At 29.9% G+C, this 18,615-nt stretch overlaps 3 protein-coding genes across 11 annotated transcripts; 1 reads left to right on the top strand and 2 right to left on the bottom strand.

Annotated features, from left to right (window-relative positions):
• Positions 1 to 52: 52 nt before the first annotated feature.
• On the bottom strand, positions 53 to 2,327 carry LOC100743598 (cell growth-regulating nucleolar protein). Its single transcript, XM_033322341.1, has 3 exons — positions 1,956 to 2,327; positions 1,519 to 1,883; positions 53 to 1,438 (listed from the first exon to the last, which is right to left on the bottom strand). The coding sequence occupies exons 1-3, from the start codon at positions 2,078 to 2,080 to the stop codon at positions 834 to 836; spliced, it is 1,095 nt and encodes a 364-aa protein (XP_033178232.1). The 5' UTR covers positions 2,081 to 2,327; the 3' UTR covers positions 53 to 833.
• A 258-nt stretch (positions 2,328 to 2,585) lies between these two features.
• On the top strand, positions 2,586 to 11,260 carry LOC100743231 (tectonin beta-propeller repeat-containing protein). 6 transcript variants are annotated; one of them, XM_033322268.1, is made up of 25 exons: positions 2,586 to 2,605; positions 3,256 to 3,514; positions 3,606 to 3,788; positions 4,104 to 4,256; positions 4,342 to 4,434; positions 4,564 to 4,744; positions 4,814 to 5,037; positions 5,117 to 5,320; positions 5,409 to 5,587; positions 5,669 to 5,801; positions 5,889 to 6,115; positions 6,203 to 6,334; positions 6,409 to 6,565; positions 6,639 to 6,801; positions 6,870 to 6,973; positions 7,052 to 7,191; positions 7,271 to 7,619; positions 7,692 to 7,842; positions 7,926 to 8,122; positions 8,203 to 8,412; positions 8,498 to 8,599; positions 8,676 to 8,811; positions 8,880 to 9,071; positions 9,679 to 9,836; positions 9,919 to 9,969. In XM_033322268.1, exons 2-25 carry the CDS (start codon positions 3,290 to 3,292, stop codon positions 9,967 to 9,969), a joined length of 4,044 nt encoding a protein of 1,347 aa, XP_033178159.1. In that variant the 5' UTR covers positions 2,586 to 2,605; positions 3,256 to 3,289. The 6 variants fall into 6 exon arrangements, with proteins under 6 accessions (XP_033178159.1, XP_003491750.1, XP_012244217.1 ...); XM_003491702.4 differs by lacking the exon at positions 2,586 to 2,605 and adding an exon at positions 2,706 to 3,144; XM_012388794.3 differs by lacking the exon at positions 2,586 to 2,605 and having other exon boundaries at positions 3,290 to 3,514; positions 9,919 to 11,260.
• Positions 11,261 to 11,308: 48 nt separating this feature from the next.
• LOC100743355 (cationic amino acid transporter 3) lies at positions 11,309 to 15,614 on the bottom strand. Of its 4 annotated transcripts, none has more exons than XM_033322276.1 (10): positions 15,435 to 15,569; positions 14,791 to 15,041; positions 14,092 to 14,220; positions 13,612 to 13,872; positions 13,071 to 13,360; positions 12,651 to 12,991; positions 12,385 to 12,548; positions 12,136 to 12,302; positions 11,956 to 12,064; positions 11,309 to 11,854 (listed from the first exon to the last, which is right to left on the bottom strand). In XM_033322276.1, exons 2-10 carry the CDS (start codon positions 15,017 to 15,019, stop codon positions 11,733 to 11,735), a joined length of 1,812 nt encoding a protein of 603 aa, XP_033178167.1. In that variant the 5' UTR covers positions 15,020 to 15,041; positions 15,435 to 15,569; the 3' UTR covers positions 11,309 to 11,732. The 4 variants fall into 4 exon arrangements, with proteins under 4 accessions (XP_033178167.1, XP_033178170.1, XP_033178169.1 ...); XM_033322278.1 differs by having other exon boundaries at positions 11,733 to 11,854; positions 15,488 to 15,614; XM_033322277.1 differs by having other exon boundaries at positions 11,733 to 11,854; positions 15,470 to 15,604.
• Between the last annotated feature and the right edge of the window lie 3,001 nt (positions 15,615 to 18,615).

The following is an 18,615-nucleotide window of genomic DNA, read 5'->3' as shown; positions in this document are numbered from 1 at the left end:
TTCATCAGTTCCACTGCTGCTCTTATTGTATTTTTTTCTTTTTTTAAAGTTCTTATGACATTTGTAATTTGAATGTTGAAATCATATTTACATATTTAAATTTTAGAACTTTATGGTACTTGATTTCTTAAATTATTAATTTAACTAAAACTTAAGCATTTAAACTTTGCCCTAATTAATTTTTCATGATTTCTGTATTCGAGAAGACAAATGCAATTAAATCGAATGTTTAATCCTTCAATTATTGTATTTGAGATAACATGCTTCTAACCGACGCTCGCAAGAGCTACTTTCAGAATATCAAACTGTTTAGAATTATGAAGATAGTTCTCCGGTAATCATAGTACTATGTATCCATTTTGAGAGCAAGCTAGAACGTTATTATTCCCGGACAATCACTTTCAAACACAATATTTTATTCTCCAATGAACACGTAAGTATCTTCACTCATTACGTCACTGGCGTTCACTACTATTCATTTTCCACGACCCTAGTGTTGAATATGTAGGAGCTCCAATTACACATTATTGTCATAACACGAATTTTTAATAAAATTCACAGTAAAAGAATTAAAAGCTACCTTAGAATTTGAAAGAAAGAAGGATAAAGAATCGAACGCAGTTAAAAATAAATTGCAAACATTGATTCATAAAATGGACAAAGATCATAACAGTATTTTTTTATAGTCTTTGTTTTATGTGAAAGTAATTAATTTTTTCATTGCAATAATGTTATATGTTAATGTTATAAATTACTGTATGTTAATGTTATAAGTTATTGATGATATTGTACTTCCTTTGAAAAAAAGTGTACGAGTACACACATCAATCAATTTAAGCTAAAGTTACTTTCTCATCAGAAATGGTTATTTCTGATATCTTTTTCAATTTTTTATTGAATTTATTAGATGCTTTTTCTTCCAATATATTATTTGAACATGAGTTCATATACCGTGAAAGTACCTTTTTCTGTAATTTTTTTAAGGAAATTTCTCCTTTACTCTTTACTATATCTAAGATGGTATCTCTCCAGTTAAAGGTTGATTTTTCTACAGTATCATCACATTGATTGATTGATGTTTCAGAAAGTAAAGCATCTTCACTTTTTTTTGCAGGAACATCCGTAACAATATCTTCATTTTTCTTCTTAGAAACTGGTTCTTCTGTAGCCTCTACAGTATGTTTACTTTTTTTCTTGACAATAGGTTCATCCGTTTGCTGTACTATTTCGGATATTGTTCTCTTTTTTGATTTTCTTTTTTTAACATTATTAACAATATCAGTGTCAGCATTTCCCATGCCATTCACTTTATTTTTATTCAAATGATCTTCAGTTTGATTTTCTCTGTCTAAATTTTCATTATTCTGATTTTCAACTATATTATTTTCTTGATGTGTATTTGCATCTTCTCCATTATTTACTTTTTCGCTTGTTTTACCTATTTATATATTAAACATAATGTTTCAGAAATTTATAATTATAGTTAAATAAGCATTAAAGTAATTATTGTGAACTTACCATTTTCCTGTTGTTTTTCATTTTGTGTATTAGTACTTTGTGTACTATTCTTGAAAGCGGTTTCCATTTTATTCCACACAGAATTAACTACTGATTGATTTGCTCTATTACCCACTGCACTTTTTATGAAATTTAAAAATTTATTTTTTTTACGTGGAATGTTTTCATATTTGGACAAGATATTTAAAAAGTTTCGTTCTGCCGTTGATAAGTTTGTTTCACTATCTAATAGACTATTTACTACATTAATCCATGCTTGTTGCTTTCTTTCACCCTTATTTGCACCAGCTTTTGGAACATAATCCTTGCCTCCATATCTTTCAGCTTCGCTTTTACATTTCGTATGGACTACATATTCCTCACCTCTTGAAACAATCAAAAGTACATTTTAATAAATTAAAAATAATGGAGAAAATATCAATTTTATTAATACTTACCGAAAATCTTTGAAACAATCGACACATGTTAAAAAGGGTGCGGAACGACATTGAAATTCATAATGCTTCGCAACTTTTGGCTTTTGTAGCGTTTCACCACAATTGTTGCAAGTAAAAACAACCATTTTCTATAATACTTTTACTTCAAATAAACAACGATTTTACAAAATATAAATACGGTCGAATATACAAAACGTTTGATAACCTACAGATCATGTACATTTGCAGTATTTTAAACTAAATGCACCACTCTCGAATTAGTTGCACGTTGCACGTGCAATTGGATGCTTCATTAGATGGCGTTTACAATGGATTTTGAATTCCAGAACATGCATAAATTTTCATAGAAACCAATAAATTAGTTTGTTGTATAGGAGGGATGGTATAAAATATTTAATAAATCGTATTTATCGGTCTTATAAAATTAAAATAATTATTTTACAGATTTAAATGTTTTATTATATGTGTTCATATTCATATTTTACTTATTTTTGAAATATAAAAATATTGTAGGTTAAAAAATATTAAACAATAGGGATTTAAATATTATAGATATTACTTAATTTTATATATGTTTAATAAATGCTAAGATGTATTGGTTAAATAATTAATAAGGCGATCTTTCTCGTCTAAAGAAAGGATCATAAGAGGTGAGTTTGAGAAGCAGTGTTACCAGTTACCACGCATGTAATCAAGAAATTCAGTAGAAATAAAATAACATAATGCCGATTATAATATTTATATTATGCATAAATATTATATGATGTACAAGAAGCTTCTGTTATATAAGAAATATGATAGAAATTGCGCCTATTAATATTTCAAGTTTTAAATAGATATCACCTTTATGTGATAAATATATCGACATCTTTATTCACACTTGTAATCAGTAAATGACAGTTGGCTGTGTGTCATTCTGAAAAATGTTCTTTATTTTTAGATTGACAATTTATTAATTTGAATTTTCACGTAAAAGTAGCGTGCAATTTAACGTAAAACATTTTATGTACATGAGATATAATGTTAATGATGTAGAATGTAAAATATAAATAATTTATTATAACCAAGATTAATCTTTCGCGATTATTGTTTTATCTTATGACATTTATGTAAAGAAAGTTATATCTGTTGTTTAATATTGCCTGCAGTGCAGGGAGGATAATTCATATTTATTTTTAAATACATAAAGGTATTATCCATGTATCTTTAAATTCATTATTAATTTACATAGTAACACAGCATCTAATAATATTGACGGGAGTATAATTCCACTGGTATCAATATAAATATCACTTTATAGGAGAATTAAAGTGTTTTACTATTAAAATATTGAGATGCCAAGCTCATACTTATATGCTATAAATAATGAAGGACGTGTGTTCGGATTATCAACATCTGGAACTATGTGGAGAGAATTCATGTACTTGGGCCTGGAGTTTAAACAATTATCAGCAGTACCACATTTTATGTGGGCTATAGGTGGCGATCGTCAAGTTTATGTACACGTGCATGGCTTAGATGTACCTATAAGAATCAAAGAAGAAATATATGAAAATGAAGTATGTTTAAAATGTCATTGAAAAAATGGTGGTTACAATTATGCTTACATGTAATTTTTATTCAGATTTTAATAAAATACAATATTTACAGCGTTGGCTTCCTTTAGAAGGATTTAGTGGGAGATTATTACCTACAGATAGGTATAATTTTTCTAATCAAGATGGTACAGTTGACCGTAGCAGAGATAAAGTAAGATTACCATCCATGGCTTGGCAATGGGAAGGTGATTGGCAAATAGAAACTACATTAGATGGCCAACCGTTAGATCATGATGTAAATATGATAAAATTTCTTTAAATAATAGAGATTAGGTTATTTGTTTGTAATTTATTTTATTTGCTTTGTTGATTTAATTTTTTTTATTAATAATAATGATTATATTCATTTTATGGATTGTGATTTAAAACATTTTAATTTGTATATTAACAATCTAGGTGTAGTTATCAATAAGTTAATAATGGAATAATTCATTTTTAATTGCTTCTGTTGTCATATTTCTTGTGACTTTCTGTTTATATGTAGATTTGTTGTCAGTTGTCAACATCGAAACAAAGTGTTATGATCACAGAGAATCTGATATTTTGGTAGGGATGGACATATGCAGTTGATTTTCCAGCTACATTCACAACGAAAAAGCAATGGAAATCTTGTGTCAGGAGAAGGAAATGGGTTAGATATAGGAGATATAGTGCTATGAATTCATGGTGTGCTATTGCACCTCTTCATAAAGATGCAACTAAGGTGGGGTTTCTAAATCTTTACATCATAATAATATTGAAGAATTTTTATAAAGATTTATGAAATGCACAATACCATATATTTTTAGGAACCATTTATTGACATATCTGTGGGTGGAAATCAAATACCTGGAGGTAATCCTGGATGCCTTGTAGTCTGGGCAGTAACTGCTCATGGGAGGGTATAATATTTAAAAGAATTTTTTGAAATATTTTAGTGATGTATTAAATAATTTATAACAATAAATTCTGTACTTTTGGTTACTGCAATTATTATAATGTTATTACGAATTTAACAATGATTTGCATAGGTAATGTTTCGTGTTGGAACTAGTACAACTTGTCCTGAAGGTCAAAGGTGGAGTACTATAAAATTAGTAAATGGATATGAGGTGTGTCAAATCAGTGTTGGAATTACTGGTCTTGTATGGGCTGTATTAATGATTGGCAAAGCAATCGTGCGCACAGGTGTTACTAGAGAAAATCCCATGGGTATGTATAACTATCATAATAATATTTGATGCAGTCTTTCATACTGATGAATATAATGTTATTTTGTAGGAGAAGATTGGGTAGAAGTTGATCCTCCACAAAAAGATTTAAAATTAATACAAGTTAGTGTAGGTACAGATGCAGTGTGGGCTGTAACTCAAGATGGAAATGTATGGTTTAGAAAAGGCATTAAAGGTGAAATGAGTGGAGTATGTGAACAAATGGGTGCTGGCACTGGATGGGTGGAAATGTTAAGTAAAATGTCACTAGTATCTGTTGCTCCGAATGATCAGGTAAATTAATTCATATTGAAAAGAATAAATATCTATCTTTAATAAGTTGTGTGTATATGCATATTTAACATTTCTGAAGGTTTGGGCTATTGGTCATGAGGATAGATGTTTATATTATCGTTCTGGCATTACACAATCGGAATTAACGGGTAAAAAATGGAGATTAATAAATGCACCTCTTCAGCTTAGTCGAGCAAGTAGCAATGCTAGTTTATCATCGAGTAATAGACATAGTATGTGTGGTACTCCTCAACAACAGAGGCATCAAAGTTGGGGATCATTGGTATTTATTTTGCATAAATTTTAGATACTACAAATAATCAAGTATATTGTTTATTACATAATTACAGAATATTACATAATATTTACAGAATCGACCACATAGTACTAGCGAAGGTACTATGTTGATTAGAGAATGGGAAGAACAATCTCGTTCTGCACCAACACCAACATCTTTAAAATTATGGCAACGTACGAACGATGGTACTACTAATAAAAATCCACAGCAAACTTCTTTCCAGGATATATATCTAAATGAAGGCAAGAAAAGGTAAACTTCTAATTATTTCATACATATTTTAGTTGTAATATTATGGTGATGTTATTTTTTTCTTAATTGATAAAATTGTAGATCGGCGAATTCATTAGATATGGATGATTTAACCGAAGCTAGCGTTGCAAATATAACTATATCGAATGAGTCATTAACTAAAACTGGAGAATCTATAGTAGTTTCTGGAAAAGGGATGGGGAATGTTGTCAAGGTTAATAGATAATTGAATTTTTTCACGCATTTTTTCACTTACAGTCATCTCTTCCTAAAATTAAAGTTTGAAACTAAAATAATGTAGATCAATCCAGCTGCATGGAGCCCTGTTCATTCAGTTGGCTCCATGGTAGGTGCTGAAGCTCATCCAGAAACAGATGGAAGTATTTTCGATCCTGACTTGACTAGTGATTCCGGTGTTTATGGAGAAGATGAGAGCTCTGGGGCAATGTATTGGGCTGAATGTGATACCTCTTGGTATAAAGTAGAAGCTGGAGCATGTTTTGTTGACACATCCAATCCTCCGAAATGGTAATATTGATACTGTAAATTAGCGTAAATCATAAAATCGTTTTATAATAAAACATAGTTACTTACATATTTGACTTAAATTTGTAGGATTGCAGATACAAATGGTACAGGTCACGGCGATATAGCCGAGACATGGAGAATATATATTTTAGAGGAGTTAAAAAAAAGATTACAAAAAGTACAATACGATCCATCAATATACGAGAAAGTAGTTGAGAAGTAAGGCTTTGATAACTATATGAAATTGAAATTAATGTATTGAAGATCTCCTTGTTTATAATGATATATTACAGATCATCTTGGATAAAGAATGGTGATGCAAAATGCAAAGTTAAGGGGAGTACTTCATATGAAGATTGCATTATTGAATTAGAATGGATAAGTAGTGACAATGGTTCTTTAGATTCTGGAATTGTAACTATTTTAAATTCGGATGGAGCGACAACAATTGTAAGCTAAATGAGAAATGTAAAATAATCTTTTTACTAATATTTTAATGAGACTTTAACTAGTGTTTTTTCAGATGCAATTTCCTGTGTCTGAGATTATGTGTGTAATATGCTGTAGTGAACCAGGTAATCCACGGATAGCGATTCATACTCCTCGTATGCCTCGTTCTAAAGTTCTTAGATTACAGTTTTCTAGTGACACTGAGATGGAAGACTGGCTAGCGCACTTAACCTCAGGTATGTAAGTATGTTATGTTTAATGAATATAAAAATAGATAATATAAGATATTTTTTATATTTTTTAGTTTCTTGTAAAATGAATAATGTTTATGGGAAACCTGGTCCTAATTCAATATGGGCTACAACTGCGTTAGGAGATGTGTATGTATATGACCCTGCTGCCTTAGAAGTAAGTTAACATGTTTTATCTGAAGTATGTCATGCAACAAATTTTTACATTAGTATTTTACATATGAATTATTTATAGGAAAATCAACTTTCTAATGATGGTTATGTACAAGAATTGGATGCTGGAAAAGGTTTACCTTTTGAATGTGTTTTGCAAAATGGTTTTGGATATGGCAGTTCTCTAAAAATTACAGCTTGTATTCATGATGATGCTGATAGGTAAAATATAATAATTTACAATCGTATTTATTAACATTTTTGTATATTTCAAAATATTTGACATTTTTTCAATTTCTAGGCTATCAATTAATTTTGTTTGTTATTCAACGGTATCACTGAAACAAAAGTCTGTAATGGATAGCCATGATGTAGCATTACATTTTAATCCAAGACTAAAGGAAAACATAATTGTACGAAATACATATCAAAATGGACAATGGGGTGACGAAGAGAGAAACGGAGGTAGTCCGTTAAAACCTGGTTCTGATTTCACCTTAGAAATTGTTTGTGAACTACGAGGATATAAAATTTATATCGATGATACGGAATTTACTTGTTATAGCCACAGAATATTACCACAGAGCATTACTCATTTACGAATCAAGGGATTGATGACATTGTGTAGCATATTTTATAAATCTATATCTGTACGTAATTACCTCGATATTAATATTAGTACTAACTTTCTGTAACTTGATTGTAATGAAAATTTTATGTAGGTAATAATTGATCCAACTACTATGTTTTGGAGGCAAATGGGTGGACATTTAAAAAAGGTTGAAACTTGTTCTGTTGGTGTAACATGGGGAATAGGATATGGTAGTACTGCATGGGTATATACTGGTGGTTGGGGTGGTTTGTTCCTGAAAGGTAATATTTTCTAAAATAAAAAGAAAATTATATTGTTAAAAGGCATAGGGGTATGGTTTAATCTTATACATTATTTTATGTAGGATTAGATAGTAATACGGGAATAAATAGCATGGTAGATACTCACAATTATTATGTTTATGAAAATCAGCGTTGGAATCCGGTAACTGGATACACATCTCATGGTCTTCCAACTGATCGTTACATGTGGAGTGATGCATCTGGACGACATAAACGTACCCGAGAACATACTAAACTATTATCGATGCACTGGCATTGGGCAAGGATATACATATTTTTTATAATATTCAAGCAACAAAGTTCAAAAGTTTTGTGTTAAAATATTTTACTTTATCATAGGTGTCAGATTGGATAGTAGATTTTCATACCCCTGGAGGTGTCGATAGAGACGGATGGCAGTATGCTAGAGATTTTCCTGCTCAATATCATGGTAAAAAACAGTTTACTGATTATGTTAGACGAAGACGATGGTTTCGAAGGTGTCAATTAACAACTAGTGGACCCTGGCAAGAATTAGGGAACACAAAATTACTTGATGTTTCTTTATACGTAAGGAATATTAAAAACGCGCATTGCTTTTTTTATAAAACATAAAACTAAAACAGTAACTTTTTATTCACATTTTTATTCGTAGGCACCTGGGAAACCTGGTTCTGATGCTCCTGTTTATATATGGGCCATTGCTTCTAATGGCGAAGCTTTGTTTAGAAGAGGTGTTTCGGAATCTTGCCCTATGGTATGTTTACAAATTATTTATAACATCAACGTCATAAATATTTACTTTAATAAAATTATTTAATATTTATTTATAGGGAGTTTCATGGGAACATATACCAAGTGATCAAGCTTTAGTAGGTATTTCATGTGGTCCATGCGGGCAAGTATGGGCTGTTGGAAAGAATGGTTCTTCTTACTGGAGATTAGGTATTACTCCTGCAAAACCAACAGGTATGTAATAGTATGAATATATCTTTGTTATTATTGAAATCTTTCCTAATTATTATTTGATTGTTCAGGAATACAATGGCAGAATGTTGAACCACCATCAGGTGCTCATTTGAAACAAATTTCTGTTGGGAAAGATGTGGTGTGGGCTTTAGATATGGCGGGTAAATTATCTGTACGCCATGGTGTGCAAGTGAACGTTTTCCCAGAAGGAACGCACTGGCAAACGCTTCCTGTGATGCCGAACGATCCCATACACATAGGTATTTGTTAAATTTGTGTAACGAATGGACACTAATAGACAGCATTCCCCAAACCTATAGATTCCAAGAGTGATTTTTGTAACTTCTTTAAACGTTTGGTTAGCTTAATTTTTAGAAACAATTTGCATTGGCACTAATGTGTAGTTAGATAAAGATTGGAACTAACGAATAATAACGAATAATGTTTTATCAGAGCGTATGTAATGATTTCATTAGAAACCTATCTGATCTTTTCTAGAAAAGAGAGAAAAATATATGGTGTTATCCCTAAAGGCTGCATATTTTGGAAAAATCTTCGTATTAACCCTGCTATTAGTAAACACTGGAAATATACACAAAACATCCATTTATTTAAATGCACTCTCTGCTATAGGTATACTTTAGGTATATAGTTGTAACTTATTTCGTATTGTGTTATAACAAATTTAGACGAATTTCTGTAGTACATTAAAATTTATTATGAATTTTGTAGTACATTAAAATTTACTACGAATTTATTATGAAGTTATGAACTGTTTTTAATTATTTTATGATTACAAAAATCATAGTGTTCATCCTGCTTATTTTATTACATGTTCAGTATGTAATGTGCTCTTATATTGTCCAGATATGGCTGTCGCAAATGCGAAACAAGGCTTTCGACAAGTTGCCATTGCAAGAGAACAGGGTCAAGTTTGGGCAGTTTCAGGAGCTGGTATACTTTGTCGTAGAATAGGTATTACAGATGAAAATCCTGCTGGGACTGGTTGGGCAACCGGGATAGGGGTAAGTTTGATAAATTATATAGTTTTATTATGTAGCTAAATTGTCATTGAATCAAATTACATAGTTACATTTATTATGACAGGCAAATTGGCAACATATAAGTATAGGAGGACTTGTAAATAAAACAAAGTGAACGCCTGACTTTTAGATGGATAATGATCCTTTTAGTCACATACACAAAATATTGGAAATATTATAGAGAAATATAATATTCTACTGTTTGGTTTTCATATATTTTTCATGAATAAGAAAAGTCAATGCATGTGCAATGATATGTATGTTTTACACGTATATATAGGCTTAGCTTTTGCAATTGATTCAATTTTATAACACAAGTTGGACTCTATGACGTATTTAATAGATAATAGAGATGTTATCTTATTTAAAACGTACAAAAATTAATACTGATTGAATGTATAATTAATTACGTTGTTCTTAAAATGAAGTAGCTTACTTGTTTTCTATTATTTTCATTTAACAAGGAAAATAGATATAAATATATGCAAAGAAAATAATACTATCAATAAGATTATTTATAGAATACGTCACTAAACTATTTGAATAAAATCTATTCGTATAATTTTATTATAAAATTTTATATTGAAACAATCTACGAAACATTCCAAATATACGCGTTTAAATAACTAGCAAATAATTCATATTGAATAGAAAGTGCAAGAAGCATTAATTTTATTTTTCAATAATTACATAATATCGTTAGAACTCTAAAGTATACAAGATGTCTTGCCTAGGTATAAATTATTTTTATTATTATGGAGTAATAAAAACAAAATGGTAATGTGAGGCTGTTAATGAAAATATTTAATGAATCAAGATTATAGTAAAACAAATAATGCTTTGTATTTTTTTATTTTGTAATCTTTTACTTATCATATGCTTTTTTTATTTATAAAAACGGCATGTTTAAAAAGATCGCTAAAAATTCATGTATATAAATGTTTAAATAGGTGGATCATAAAGTAAAGCATCGGTTTGTATTTAAAAAATGTCTCACTTCTTTTTAGAAAACAATACATTAAATGTTCCTGTATAAATAAAGTTCATGTAGTGCCTCTAATACTATAATTTTACGTTTGAGTATTTATGTGTAAAGACTTAATTTAAAGTATCGGGAAAAGTTTTGAAATTACTACAGATAAATATTATAAATTTTTATAGACTCTCTCTCTTGTATGAATTTGTAATATTGGAATATTTGTAATATACCATTAGTAGTAAGTTAATTATAAATCTGTTTTTATTATAAATGTTGAAGCTTATTCTGTTCGAATTATAATATTAAGCTTTGCCATGTTAACCATTGAACTTGTATCATGCCATACTTGTCTATACTGATATATAGAGCTTATTGATGAACATGTATTATAATTTCAGATATTTAATTAAATTATATTATTAATAAATTTGATTTTCCTTAAAATGATATATTTCTCTAATAAATACGCAATAAATAATATAAAACAATATATTTCAACCATGAAATCGGTATCTAAATAAGTAATGAAATATGTACAGTATATATCGACACATTTTAGTGTATAAAACAAAAAAAAACAAAAGTTTTCACAACCTTATATACGATAGAGTAGCTCAGATTTTCTAAATGAAATAATTTTAAAGTAATTTTGAATTTTTATGGTAAAATCTATTTTCCTCTGTAAGAATAATTTATAAAAAATAGTCTATACAATCAGGATGATATCCTATCTTAATATTTTATATTTATTAAAAAATATTGAAAGATGTAGTATTAAGATGAATATGCTCGTATTTTAAAATTGCCACAGTATTCACATGCGTAATATCTAAGATTATTCTCTCTGAGCAGTTTTTATTAAAATATATAAAAAAATATCACATGTGGCGAGATAATTATTAGAATCTGGTTACGATTCTAACTTGGTCCGCGTACTTTCGTTTTAACATTTCTGCTTCTCTTTTATTTCTTTTTCCTTGTTCGCTGTGAGATATGCCATAAAAGAAATAAATAGTAAAACCTGTGAAAAATAAAAATAATTAACAACATATGATTATAGGCTATAATGCTTTTGGTTTCTTTCTCAAATATTATCAACATTTTGCATGTATATACATGTACCTATAAGCATCCAAACAGCGAATCTGATCCAAGTAAAACTATCTAACTGCAACATCAAATATAAGTTTATGAAAATACTGCAACATGGAAGAAGTGGTACTAATGGCACCTGAAAATGATGGAGTTAATTAAGCATGATATTAATTGTTTTGTTCTTATAGTTTGTTTTAGAAGACTTACCTTAAATGCTAAATCAATGTCTTGAGTAGGTTGTCTTGCAATAATAATCATAATTAATAATAATATGTTTACAAGTACGATTAATATCACTAATTCTATCACATTGCTACCTAATGCTGTGGTATCTACAGAATTAATAAAAAGCGCAGTAATAAATATAACAATACCTGTAACAATAACGAAACGTATAAGAGCGATGTTAATTATGTTAAAATTAATAAATAACTTTTTTGCCCGTTTAATACTTACATAAAATTCCAATACTGTATTTTGCAACTTTATTAGACATTTCAGTTACTTCTTTCTGATTCTGTAAATTAATAATTTGTTTTAATATGTTGACTGACGTTACCTTGTAGTCATTCATTGCTGATACAGAACGAGTATTTGATGCGCACTCCTTCGGTTGATATCTAAATGATACAATAAATATGTTAGATTTAGTGTAATTAACATTACAATAAGTGTAATTAACATTGCAATAAACATATTTGAATATTATTGCCCTCATATACCTTAATATTAAAACGGATACCGCCACTATTGCGTATGCCAACAATGTTCCAATAGACATCATGTCAATTAATTGTTGAAGATCAAAAATAAGTGTCATGATTCCTGTAAATAAGCCAGAGACCACTGTGCCGAAAATGGGTGTCATTGTTTTCGGATGTATTATTGCAAGTTGCTTAAAAATTATCCCATCGCTACCCATAGCGTAAAGTATCCTTGGTAGAGGAAACATCGCCCCAAACAAGCTTGTACATAATGCAAATGCCGCACCAATATTAACGATCCATTTAACAGTAGTCCATCCAATTTTATCGAAAACATATGGAAATGGCGTATCGACATTCTAAATATACAAAATATTTTTGTATAAATATAACAATAACAAGAGCTCCAATTAAAATTTAACTGGTGCATGAATGTACCTGGTCGTAGTAAGGCCACATCATAGTTAGCACGGTTGAGATACTAAAATAAGCCATTAAGATTATAATTAAGGAAACAACGATGGCTATGGGTATATTGCGCTGAGGATTTTTAGCTTCTTCACCGGTAGTTGCCACAGCATCGAAACCGACGAAACCGTAGAAACATTTTGCCGCCCCGATCATCACTCCGCTTATACCAAAGGGCATAAAGCCTCCTGATCCTGCGTGTATTTCGGGCTTGTCCTTGGGTATATCCTCCACCGATATCCTCCAGTTAGCTGGATCAGCTAAAAGGTCACAATCAAATCAGCAAAGGTCATTAAGCTTTTAGATGATAAGACAAACTAAATTGCACGCTCAAGGTCTTTCTTTCACAAATATTTACAGACTCTGTTTAATATTAAAGATTCAGATAAATCATGATTAAAGAGAAATTATAAGACACCGAGTGACAAGATAACTGGATGATATGGTGGGGATCAGTCTTGAAAAACCTTGATCGGTATTTTAATTTTAAATGATAATTTGCAATTATTACCTTTAAAGGACCCCGCGCCTACGATTATTGCAATGGTAATCAGGTTTATTACAGTGAATATATTATTTAAAATTGACGATTCTTTCACCCCCGTGCTTAGTAAGATTACAAGAAGCATTACTACACCGAATGCAAAGAAATCTGGGTATTTTGATAAAAACGAGATGTTTATAGGCATTGCGGCTTCCAATTTCTCGCGTATCACATTTCCTGTCAGCGCATCCAAGTAACCGCTAAGTCCTCGAGCGACGCTTGCTGTACCTGATCGAGGAATATATGTGTATATAAATTTAACAATCAGACAAATATTTTTATTTTATTCGTGCAAAACATTTTAATTCTGTTTCTTATGAATAGTAGACTCTAATAAGTTTTGGTAAAATTAATACTCTGGAAAAACAAGTACTCCTTTAAGAATATTTATCTTCGATCGAGTTTTAGAGAGAGTAATTATGCTTTTCACAATCTTTGTTTGCTCACCTATTACATACTCTAAAATTAAATTCCATCCTATGATAAAAGCAATGAATTCTCCCACTGTCACGTAACTGTAAACATATGCAGATCCTGCCTTGGGAACCCTAGAAGCAAATTCTGCATAACACATTCCTGTAAATTCAAAATGACTGTCTTTATATACGCAACTCATTATTAAGGAGCTATATTTTCGAATTAATACCATATTTTACACAGTATATAATATTTTAAAAGTGAAACAGTGAAAGTACTTCTGTTCATCACAAGTCATTTGTTAACTTCAAACATAACCTTTAACAAAACACGTTTGTAATAAAATTCTTCTCATAAGAATATTTTATATAAATAATATAAAGACATTTATGCAATATTTTGATGAACGTAATTAAAATAAGAGAATGTAAGACAATATTTGTTTCACTAATTAAATATTCTAACAATTACTATATTTTAAATATTCCTATATTTTTACATATTAAGTGCGTTTCGTGTCATAAGGACATATATGTATCTTTAAATTTCCCATAAATACACGAACATTCGTAGTCTACATATAAAACAAGCGGTTATAATAAGTATCAATATCAGTTTGGCAAAAACCTTTGCCAGACGTTATCACGAGGCTTGTTTAACTAATAATGTTTTTGATAAGAACAAATTGTCAATATCCGGGCAACAGGCGCGAATGCGATCTTAATTTACCGGCAAATCCGGAAGCGATAGCTGCAATGAGGAAGGCGATGCAAACGGCTGGTCCAGCCGTCTCTTTGGCGATGCTGCCAGCAAGGACATAAACACCGAGGCCGAGGGTCGAACCCACGCCAAGTGCTGTGAGGTCGAACAAGCCTAAAACCCGAGCTAGTTTGCTTTTGCTCTCGAGGTCCTCATCGATCCGTCTCCGAGCTAACACCTTCCATATTCGGCTCGCCATGGCACCCGAGCTTTTTCACTTCCTTCGCGTAAAAAATAATATTTGTAGCTTAACTTGTTGTTTTTAATCGTTTATCTTATAATAAAATTAAATACACTAGAGATACAATTTAAAGAAGTTAAATTCAATGAAAGTACTGTTAAACTAAATTTAGCGAACAGAACTAAATTATACACTAAACTGTTTAATAAATTAAATAGTAAACTAGATTTAGTAGAACTAAATATATCGAAACAATAATATAAAAAAGAAGAAAGAATAAAAAAGAAAGAGAAGAAACAATGATATAAAGAAGATGAGATATAATAAAGTTATAATTTAATAAACCTTAGTACAATAAAATGAAATTTTAATAAAATTGGATACAATAAAGATACAGTTTAATAGATGTAAATACGATAAGACTAATATATACATGTAGCGAGAGATGATTAATTTTGAACTTGGTACCCTGAAGTTTTGAAGTACCAAGGTTCGATGGTTCCAAGGTTTCAAGATCATTCAATATTCTTCAAGTGACACTGATAAAAGCAAGGCGTTTGAACAAGAAAAATGTAACTTGCTGTTATCTGAACTCCAAACTCGGGGTTCCGCATCTGAAATACATGAAAATATTCCTATGTATACTTAAACAATCATGAAGCAACAAGTCAATTCTCATTATTAATCTCACTGGTTCTTTCGTGTTTGAATAATTAGTAGATTAAGTTTCATTTAAGATTTCTGACAATATTTTGGTGCTAGCTACTCGTAGTTGTGGTCACTTTGATTTCTGGAGCTCAGTACGTATCTCCTTCCTCCTTGATCCATAATAAATCTACTTAAATGAAGAGAACTTTACGAGGTAAGGGATAGTGGTGGTAATAGACATGGTGACTGCAAGATCCGAGCACCGATAACCATTTGTATACGACGATAATGATAGATAATGTTTCATGAACATAATAAATCATACAATAAGATCAATACAACAAAAACGATCGTTGATTATTTTTAAATAATCTTCCACCTACATACAGAATACAGAATAATACAGAACTATTACATAACTTCCATTTATGAATGGCTGCCTTATCTAATATCTTTTTTCATATCACAAAATCTTGCACAAAAATATGTTTTTTCCTTCGCTTACTAGAATGTATATAGATATTAGACATTGTTCCGTCGTCATTATCTTATAAAAATGTTGATTAGAATATCATATGACGTACATTCCAATCAAAACAGCAAGAGGTAAATAAACCAATTATTGCTCTTGAAACTAATGTAATTAATTTAATAAAAAATAAAGATACCGAAGATAAAAAAACAAAAAAGTATTTGTATCTTTTGTAATTATAGCATCTGTGAATTTTTTCGATATAATCTCTCTCTTTCCCAGAAATCGATTAATAAAATTTAATGAAAATTATTGATACGACATCTAATATAATAGGAAGGATGATAACTTGTATTTTAACAATATCAGATTTATTCAAGAACGTTTGCAAATCTTAATCTTCAAGCAAATATCACGGAAATTTTGTAATATTCAGATACACGACTATTAATAGTAAATGCATTAGAAAGGTCAGCAATGTTTCTTGCAGTTCTCGTATTAATCATCTCCGTACACCTATAATTTTATATTAACGCTACATGTGAACGTGCTTCGATATAGCTTACAGTTCATTTTATCGCAAGTATCTTAGATCGATTTATACATGATGTAATTAAAAGCTACGTACGGGATTTTCACGTAATTTGCTCAAGCTATGAGCTCTGAAACGGTAGAGGATAAAAAAGATCATTAACCGAAATTTATTTCGAATGATGTAGGTATTATTTGGTATACGTGTTCATTACCGAAAAGCAGATATTTTAAAGATTTCTAGACCACCTTTATTTTATATATATACATGTATAAATATATATATTTGTATGGTACATGTTTTTATACTTCAATTGAGACATCGTTTTATCTATATGTATACATATAATAAAACAGTAAAAGGATTGTGTCTGTACATTGAATAAAAAAAATAAAACAATCATCCAGGAACAGTTCGTAAGCTACGAAGTCAAAGAGGTTAATTTTTAGAATTTTTGTCGGTCTGTACTTGCATCGCGTAAAGCTACTGAACGGATTTTGATGGTGTTTTCTCTGTTGTATAGCTTAAATGCCCGAAAAAGAAAATAGGTAGAAACTGGTTTTATAAAAGCTAAGAAATAGCTTGACATCTGAGTTGTATGCGCTCTTATGTTTCATGAAGGTTAAGTAGTGATGATTATTGTTAACATCGTCTTTTTTCTGAAATCTTCTTATAATTTAACATTTTTTATTGCAGAGATTCACATAATTGTCAGTATAACAAATATGTAGGTATTTTATTCATAAAAATAGATCAATAATTGTAGAATATAACGTGTAAAAGACAAAGAACAAATACTCTCTTGCATTCATTTTCTGCGTCTTTCATACACTAAATTTAACAAAATTAAAATTCAAATATCATTTAAATTAATCAATCAAAATATTTTCAGCAATCAATTTTCGATCTTCCGCAATGAAATCTTTTTCATATTCTAACATTTTAGAGCTATAACTTGTGTAAAGAGCTATAGCTAAATGGAACACCCAGTATAGGTATATGATATATGTATGTGTTCGTTACACAACTATATTGCTGCAACGGACAATGCAACTAGTATACAACAACCTTTTTATATAGGTAGAGCTAGAATAGCGTTAACAAGGATATAACGAACAGTGATAAATAAGGATAATTTTCGTAGAAACGAGGCATTAAATCACAATATCGAAATAAAATTCAAGTTGAATCATTAGCATAGACTTTAATACTTTGCTTCAGATAGTTTGCATAGATATTTTGTTCAAGGATAACAAAGATTCTTTACAGACACGCCAAAAATCTTGGTATTTATTCTTCAAGGGTCAGGTAGTCGCCTTTAATATTTTTATTTATTTGTTACCTTCAATAATCTATTTGTCATTTTTTTCTTCCAGTCTATTTACTAAAGATTATTATTATTTTTTAATTTTACTACTGTTTTAGTATTTCTAAAATTACGTATATTATTATTGTGAGTGAAGTATTTATTTTTTCATATTTAAAGTATTTTTCTATTTTTTGGAATCAAACTGTTTATAATACTATAATAAATTACTTTCTTTTTAAATTATTCTTAAAATATTCATTTTAATTAATATTTTTAGATCTCTAACCTGGTTTCTATCAAATGTCTATTATTGATAAAACAATATGTAAGTTATATTATGTTACATTTTTTGATATTTATTAAAGATTCACTGCTTACCTAGTTCTTAATGAATAGATTCTCTAGAATTCTTTTGTCTAACAATGGAGACGTACTAACGGATTCTTACAAATGTGTACAATACGTATTTTTTCATAGAAATTCTCAAGTTGTTGACAGTTGTCGATCATTTACGTGTTTGTGAATCACCTTGATCTCTTTAAACGACGATCGTGATCGGTAAGTTAAAAAGACTAAGAGGGATGACTCTTGTCATTACGTATATATTTACGACCATGCGCGTAACGCATCTTGATTTCTACTTTCCTATCTCC

This window comes from Bombus impatiens, unplaced genomic scaffold (genome assembly GCF_000188095.3).
Source record: "Bombus impatiens unplaced genomic scaffold, BIMP_2.2 scf_0582, whole genome shotgun sequence".
NCBI classification, from domain to species: domain Eukaryota; kingdom Metazoa; phylum Arthropoda; class Insecta; order Hymenoptera; family Apidae; genus Bombus; species Bombus impatiens.
The sequence above is the reverse complement of the archived record's forward strand: the minus strand, read 5'-3'. Positions and strand labels throughout refer to the sequence as shown.

Coding starts and splice junctions, on each gene's coding strand:
- LOC100743598 (XM_033322341.1), bottom strand. CDS start 2,080: ATGGTTGTTTTTACTTGCAACAATTGTGGTGAAACGCTACAAAAGCCA. Junction 1,884..1,955: donor GATTGTTTCAAAGATTTTCG/GTAAGTATTAAT, acceptor GATTGTTTCAAG/AGGTGAGGAATATGTAGTCC. Junction 1,439..1,518: donor TGAAAAACAACAGGAAAATG/GTAAGTTCACAA, acceptor ATATATAAATAG/GTAAAACAAGCGAAAAAGTA.
- LOC100743355 (XM_033322278.1), bottom strand. CDS start 15,019: ATGGCGAGCCGAATATGGAAGGTGTTAGCTCGGAGACGGATCGATGAG. Junction 14,221..14,790: donor TATCGCTTCCGGATTTGCCG/GTAAATTAAGAT, acceptor TTGAATTTACAG/GAATGTGTTATGCAGAATTT. Junction 13,361..13,611: donor AGGCGCGGGGTCCTTTAAAG/GTAATAATTGCA, acceptor GTGACCTTTTAG/CTGATCCAGCTAACTGGAGG.
- LOC100743231 (XM_012388794.3), top strand. CDS start 3,290: ATGCCAAGCTCATACTTATATGCTATAAATAATGAAGGACGTGTGTTC. Junction 3,515..3,605: donor AAGAAATATATGAAAATGAA/GTATGTTTAAAA, acceptor CAATATTTACAG/CGTTGGCTTCCTTTAGAAGG. Junction 6,566..6,638: donor CGGATGGAGCGACAACAATT/GTAAGCTAAATG, acceptor GTGTTTTTTCAG/ATGCAATTTCCTGTGTCTGA.